General features: G+C 37.4%; 1 protein-coding gene across 4 annotated transcripts in view; it reads right to left on the reverse strand.

Annotated features, from left to right (window-relative positions):
• Nucleotides 1–2,458: 2,458 nt before the first annotated feature.
• Nucleotides 2,459–7,500, reverse strand: part of LOC138038789 (mucosa-associated lymphoid tissue lymphoma translocation protein 1-like) — a 32,573-nt gene continuing 27,531 nt past the window's right edge. For all 4 annotated transcript variants that reach the window (XM_068884835.1, XM_068884833.1, XM_068884834.1 and 1 more), the window contains exons 14-15: nt 5,018–5,140; nt 2,459–3,598 (exon numbers count right to left, since the gene is read on the reverse strand). In XM_068884835.1, the coding sequence (XP_068740936.1) occupies nt 3,470–3,598; nt 5,018–5,140 (252 nt within the window). In that variant the 3' untranslated portion in view covers nt 2,459–3,469. The remainder of the gene's footprint in view (nt 3,599–5,017; nt 5,141–7,500) is intronic.

Here is a 7,500-nt window from a genome sequence, read left to right on the forward strand (position 1 = left end):
AGGGGGTAGGGGGTGAAGGGTTCCATAGCTGCAACAATCCATATCTTTACAAAAATTCTAACCTTAGGCCTAAACACTATGCTTTAGATGTTTAGGCCTAAGGTTAGCACTTTGGTAAAGGTTTGGGTTGTTTCAGCTAGCATACCCTCACCCCGCCCCTGGAATAGTCATGCCCACTTCACTCATGTCATTACCGTAACATCCCAAAGGCTCCCCTAAACTCTTTTCCTCAAGTAGAGATAAAACAGCTTGATTTACCTTGATGTAAATTATGTTTAAGAAATAAAAAACATGTACCGTGTTTCTATCGAGTTATAGAAACACAAGTGAAAGTTTGGGAGAACGAGAAATGCTGTGAGAACAAGAGCTGCAGGCGAGTGTTTCCACAGCTTTTTCGAGTACATGTTTTCTATTTCTTTTAGAAAACGTGACGAGAAAAAGGAAATCAACTTGTTAACTCTTAATTATCAAAATGTAAATTCTCTTTGCTTGCGCCATCACCACATCAACAGCTTGTGCTATTTCTGTCTCTCCATTGAGGTACACAGAAACACGATTTTTAACTAATCAGCGAGCATATTTTCTTGGGACTGTTTTCTAATACTATATACCACCTAAGTTAATTGTGCTCTCCACTTGCTGATTGGCTAACTTGGAGGTCATTATCCAAGTATTAGTCACCCCCGATTAGACGGCACATGAGATTTAAAATTTCCAACTACATTTTACGAAAGTAAAGTAGTTTTTTGGTTTTCTTTTTATTCAACTTGTGTGGTATACTGGTATTCTAAAACATTATTTACCTCTCTGTCGGTGAATAATATTGTTAACTATTAGCAACCTAAACACTTACCTTTTTGTTGGAAATAAGTATAACTTCTTACAATTTAGGAGGCACTCTCACATTGTATATATTAAATAATATTATTGTCTACATTCCTGGAAAAGTGTATTTCTTAAACTGCTACATCTTGTTCCTTGGATTTTCAAAGTCTCTTCTTGGACATCAAAATTAATAAACAAATTCAACTAAGTTTGTAAATAAAAAACTCAAGTAACAGAACAAGTATGAAAATTAATAATCTAACATGAAAAATTGATTGGCAAGTTACATGAGTGCAATCTCGTTCCCAGGGTCTCTCTTCTCTAACTCTACACATTTGTCTGCTCCAAAAAAATGATAAAAAACACCTACAAACTGCAAAAAATAAGTCCCCTACGACTTAAATTACTGATTGTTCCTCCTTGGACTCCTGTCTATTCTTGGGTTGCAAGTCACGCAAGCGAAAACATAAATCGCTTACCATTTAAGAAATTGAGCCAAGAAATGGATATGTTATAGAAGAGGAATAAATAATCAATGGTCCAAGTCTCAGGGCTGTGCGATATTCCGTACTCGAGTTATTCAGCAAAATATATTACTTAAATTTGTTGAGTTTAGTATGGAGGCGCCATGTTGGTGTACTGCTGAAGTACACCAACATGGCGGCCGGAAACCTGTAGAAACATCTGGAATTTGGTTTGGTTGTCTTTAACACTTTCTGCTGTATAATGAGCTAGCAAACATTCGTATAGACACGTCTCCTAATATTAGCTGTTTAGGCCACAAAAACACGAGGAAAATTGATGTTTTTATGCAACTGGCATGTTTTTCGAAAGCCGTCAACGGCGGGTCTAATCTGCAGGTCACAGGTCACAGGTTGCAGGTCATTGTTTCACCAATACAGAAAAATGCCCTTAACATTCTTAAAAGCTAACCTTAGGCCTAAATTTAGCTTTTAAGAATGTTTAGGATACTTTCTGCAACCCGCGACCTGCAGATTAGACCCGCCGAGCCATCAACATGTCACGCACTTTGAAAAACTCTGAAATTGAAACTGCTCTATTTCCGAAACGATACACGGTACCGAGCTGAAACCTCGTGTAGCTGATCGAGATAAAAACTCAAAAGGCTCTTTAGTTTTGTATTTTATTTTTTTCTTTCCACCATATAATGAAGTTATGAGGTCATGTAACCCCTGTTACAGATGCACAGTGGACCAATCTGCTGTGCTGATCCTCAATCTGTCTCTTGTATACATAGCTCATGCATCACTCTGTCATGATCACAGGGCACAGGTCACAGGTCATTGTTTTACTAATACAGAATGTATCCTAAACATTCATACAAGCTAACCTTAGGCCTAATTAGGCCTAAACAAACGTTTTTAGGCTTAAGGTTAGCTCTTCTGAATGTTTAAGGTACTTTCTGTATTGGTAAAACAATGACCTGTGCCCTGTGCCCTGTGACCTGTGTTTTGTACCTGCCGCTCTGTCATCGTGTCAATAGAACAAGCAGAAGGCTTTTCCATTTGATGCAATGTTGGTAAATGCCATGATTTAACAGTGGAGGCAATCTTTCTTTGAGTGTTAAAGGGGATTTTATTTCATGAGAAAACTGAACAAGAGAATAAAACGGTTCTATTTACTTATTCCTTTATTTTGCCAACCTTTGCTGCAAAAAAGAAAATACATGCTGAGTTTAAGATGATATCCTTTGGAAACATCCGGTCTTCATGTTAATATAAAACCTACAACATTAATTTTACTTTACTTAAGAAATTAAGTATTAACCCAAGTTTTATGGCGTTTACACTCTGCTTATGCTTGGCATTTCTTTAATCTAATTGTAAAATTGGATGAGGCTATGGGCCAGGTCTAACTTCTAGCAGTTGGAGAAATTTGTTTTCGTCCAGTCACTTCTGTTTATTGGAAGCACACTGTTCAATCTAATTTGCTGAATTATTGATCAAGGACAGTAAATCGATCTACTAATTTGCTGTAAAAAATTTGTGCATTGATTGAAATTTTGATATATCCAGTGTAATAAATTTATGGCAATATTCCACACTATATGCATCCCAAGTTATTGAAGTGCTTATGAAGGGATGTCAGTGGTATTATACATATCACACCTCTGACATTTACATGCAAACTGTATTTAACAAAGAATGGTCTGTTAAGCCAGTTGTTTGCCAAAACAGCCACCTACCGAAAATTTTGGCTGCCTTCTTGTCATTTAAACAAAGTCCCAATTTCAACAAAATTCTTGTCTTAATGAGCAAAAACACCATTTCAAAGTACCCGGTACTTAAACTGAGCATTTCCAGTTTTTTAGGACTTTCTGGGCAAGCAGTCCGATACAAGACACTTTGTTTTAATTTCCTGTAAAATTCTCTTTCTGCCCGAGAAATTACCGATACCCAGCAGTTGGCTCCAAGTGACACTGAGTAGTTCATTACCGTCACTTCAGTTGTCCATGTCTTTAAGTGTCAAGTTCCAGGACACACAACATTGTTAGCGTTCTGTTCTCAAGAAAGCTTTGGACCGCTTTGGATCGATATCTACATAAACATCTCAACAAACTGGTTACTTGTACACTACAACTCTAAAAGTTCAGTCAGCCTTTGATCAACTGGAAAGTTTTTTTTTACTCCTTGGAGAAAGCTGCCGCAATTCCAAACTCTTTGCTGTGAAACACCTGTACAATGTGCTTGGTCCGCTCCTCACGTGACCCATTTAAAACATATTTCACTGTTATAGTCAGGCCAAGTGGTTGCTAAGAAAAAAAGGCAGTACTTCTGTTAGACATTATTCCTTAGTTTTGAAATTACCACGCAAATAATGTAGCCCAGTTTAGGTTCACTAAAGGGGTGTACGGCTTAACACAAAAAACAACACTGCTTGCTGTCTGTCTAAGATTTAGGCTAGTCATGTTGGATAGGGTTAATAGGTGGGTTCACACCAGCGGAGTAAGTAAATGTATACCTTAAGTATGCCCAGAGCTCAAGCAACCTTGAGATTGTCCATGTTTACTTACCATGACGAGTGTTGATATTAGAATAATTCAAAGTATGCTTTCAAAGTTATTGGGTTGTCGATCAAGTTATGCGGCAAATGTGTTCGATAGTAAGGATGGTCTGAACAAGACTTGAGAGTGTACATTGGCTTCTTTGAAGGGAATGCATTACCATGGCCACAAAGTAGGCTACTTGAGCTGAAATTAAACCAGTTCACATCTGAGGTAGGCCTCAAGTGTACTTAAGGTATACTTACTCTGCTAGTTTGAACCGACATAATAACTGTCTATCTACAAATACCCTGTGCTGTTTGCCTTGAGCATTAAGGCTAGTGTAATGGTCAATGTCTACATTCCCACCTCTGAAATCTTCCACAGGCTGAATTTCAATATTCAATATATTCTCCAGGATCTCAGCTGGTTTAATTTCGTTCCCCATAAAAATGGACTCCCACTCAATTACATCTGGCTGACCACACCCAGAGTCATCAATGATTATTATGGTATTGAGATATTGTTGGCTACTTGGTTGGTTGTCTGAATAAATCTCTTCACATTTCACGAGTAGCCAAATTTTCAGCCATCTTAATTGACAACAAATTTATCAGCGACATTTGGATCAAGGGAGATGTGCAGGTTCACACTCTCTGATCACGTAGTGTTATTGGCACAAAGACAAAAAAGCAGTTTACTTGCTGCAATTTTTACATTTTGTAGACAGAAGCACATGTGTTACTTGGTCATCACTAATACCCGGTAATGCATTTTTATTATACAGTTGGGAGTGTTTTACTGGGAACTAAAACACTCGTACTGTAGAATCAATACAACCGCTACATCCGGGAACAGTAGCGTATTTTTCATATTTAACACAAGTGTGCATACTGAGCAATGACATCACAATTTTGACCTGTTTTCCCTGTCCTCTTTTGTTTGTATTAATACCTAAAAGCCTCCTTTTTAAACTCTACCATACTGTTTAATTTCCACGATAATAATAAAACGAAAATTACATGTTAACTCGAAGATATGAATTTTATGTTCTTGCAAGTACAATACATTTATATATTGTTCTTGCCACTCAAACATAAAATGCATATCCTCCATGTAACCACTCCTTCATCTGTCACGAGTTTGATTTTCAGAGCCTCTGGTGCTTTAAATTAGTGACATGCTTACCTTGAGTCTTTGTATGTTGTATATGTCACTAATTCTCTCGACAGGGCTTTTGGAAGGTGTGTCCTGCCCAGCACCATCCCGCCACGACCTTGCAGAAACTCCATTCACAGACTCTGGGGACTTCTAGAAAGTAAGCAACAATGTGGTTGCATGATTATTGATGTTGTAACAGGGTTCCATAATAGGTACTTATTGACTGAGTGGGAGGGTCAGACAGTGAAATATTTGGCCTGAAGTCATGACATGTCTGGCTCGACCTACACTCAGTCAGTAAGCATTTTATCAAATTATGGGCTCTTTACACTATTCATGAGCACTCAGAATATGAAGTTTGGACAAAATAAGTCACAAAAAATTTGTCTCATACAGTAATTTTATGTTGTTTGCGTTTGCTTTTCTGGATGTTTAAGAGCAACGAAATCCTTTAACATTGCATCGCATGGAACAGTACGTGTTCCTAGTAGGGCCATACGGCTTTTTTCGGCCATGCTTGCGTTAATGCGTACGGCCCTTATGTGGGGATTTTCCCAATAGTTTTACAATGAAGACATGTGCGGGGTCGCACAGGCCATATGATAATTATTAATCTCTGCAGGACTTCAAGAATCTATGTAACACCACTTATAAAACTCATTAATAATATTATTATTCATGATGAAAAAACATTTTAAGATACATGTAATGTTTTATTATCAACAATCAATATCTACGTACCTAATACAGATTTCTCTTTATTTATACAAAACGTTTCTTTCGATTTCCCTGTTAAAATGTCTTGAATCACCAAAAATACCTAGTGTACATTAACACTCAAATGCTGACATTTGATACATCATATACAATATTTCCGTCAGATCTGTAACACATTTACAACTCTCAGTGTAAACTTGAGGTCCATTGGTGTAGACCTAGCTTTTTGTTGGAAGGTGGATAGTGCAATCCACTCAATAATGATCGGTCATTATTGATAATTAGTCACAATTATTACTATTCAGCAGAGAGAGACATCACTTTTAGAACAATGTGGGCCTGAAGTCAACCCCTGTAATCAGAAAGTTAGCTGTCTTAATATACTGTAGTTTGTATGATCATATACAGATAACAAAATCAAGTCTTGTGGTTTGTTTTATGTTATCACGAGTGTAGGGCCAACAAGACCAAATAACCTGACCCATCCGAACTGTCATATTAGGAACAAACATGTAATTAATTATCCCTAATGAAGTCTCCTTCAGCCTGCCTGAGAATGATGAGCTGTCATTTCTAGCAAAGGACCCAGAAGTCCCAGAGAACAACATGTACTTTAGTGGTGGGTCAAGTCCAAACTCAATTAACAGTGTGACCCCGCAAGTGAGGAATATAAATTATGTGTCATGTGTGAGTCTACATTTTCCACATTTCTTCACCTATAAGACAAGTGATTTTTTGGATCAAAATTTGGGCAGATCTGTTTGGCGTACAGTTGTGGGCTTAGTTTCCAAAACAAAATTAATACAATATTGCTGTATAGTTTCTACCTCTGGCTTAGACAAGTTATCAATGATGTAAAAGTAATAAAACAACAGTAACTTTTGAACTTTTGGTAGGAAAATAAGTAGCTAATGAGTGAGTGAAGTCTTTACTTTACAAGGGTTGCAATCAATAGCTTAGGAAAGGCTAATAAACTTGTGGCCTTCAATTAGAGCAACAGCACGCATAACATTGGCAACTCCATGCCCTGCACTTTTCAAATATTGTGTGGGATCTTCAAAATCCCACAGAATTTACAAACAATAGTTGCAAGACAGGGCCTACTGTTAATAGTCCAAGTTATCAGAGAAGACTTGAATGTCTTACTATTTTGTAAATGTACAGAAATTACAAAGGCATCACTTCCTCATCAGTTGCAGTCAAGCTATCTCATGCGTGAAATGAGTATTGAAATCCGCATGCCAATTTTTTAACTTTGCTCTCAAGATTCTGAATTCCCTTGGATATTCCCTTGATATTATTATCGAAAATAGTTGGCTATAAACTTTCATGTTAATATAAAATAAACGGTGTTTGAAAAGTAAAAACCGTTTCAAGTGTTACATGAATTATTGTTCAGTTATTGTAAATTTATCACAGCAACTTTCAGGAAAAACGTCAAGATTCCATTCAAATCTCGGAAGCTCTAAAGAGGAATTTGAATGTTATTTTCAGTCTTGTGGATACTGGTCACACCTCACATAGCTTGACTGTAAAGACCCCGAGTGTTGGTCCAGACAGAGCTGAACTCACGGCATGGTTGTCTGATGCTCAGCTAACTGGGCCAACTGATCGGTTGTTATGTAATGTTGCAAATACATGTACATGTAGAACAGTTGTCAAACTTACTGTTGGCGTGGACAGCCTCTGATGATTTGGGCTAGGCCCAGCTGTTCAAAAGGTGGATGCATGGTTCTATCATTGGACAAACTACTATCAAGTGGATAACTCAGTTGGTTTTGATATTGCGTATC

The sequence above is a fragment of the Montipora capricornis genome, chromosome 2, assembly GCF_036669925.1.
Source record: "Montipora capricornis isolate CH-2021 chromosome 2, ASM3666992v2, whole genome shotgun sequence".
Taxonomy (NCBI): domain Eukaryota; kingdom Metazoa; phylum Cnidaria; class Anthozoa; order Scleractinia; family Acroporidae; genus Montipora; species Montipora capricornis.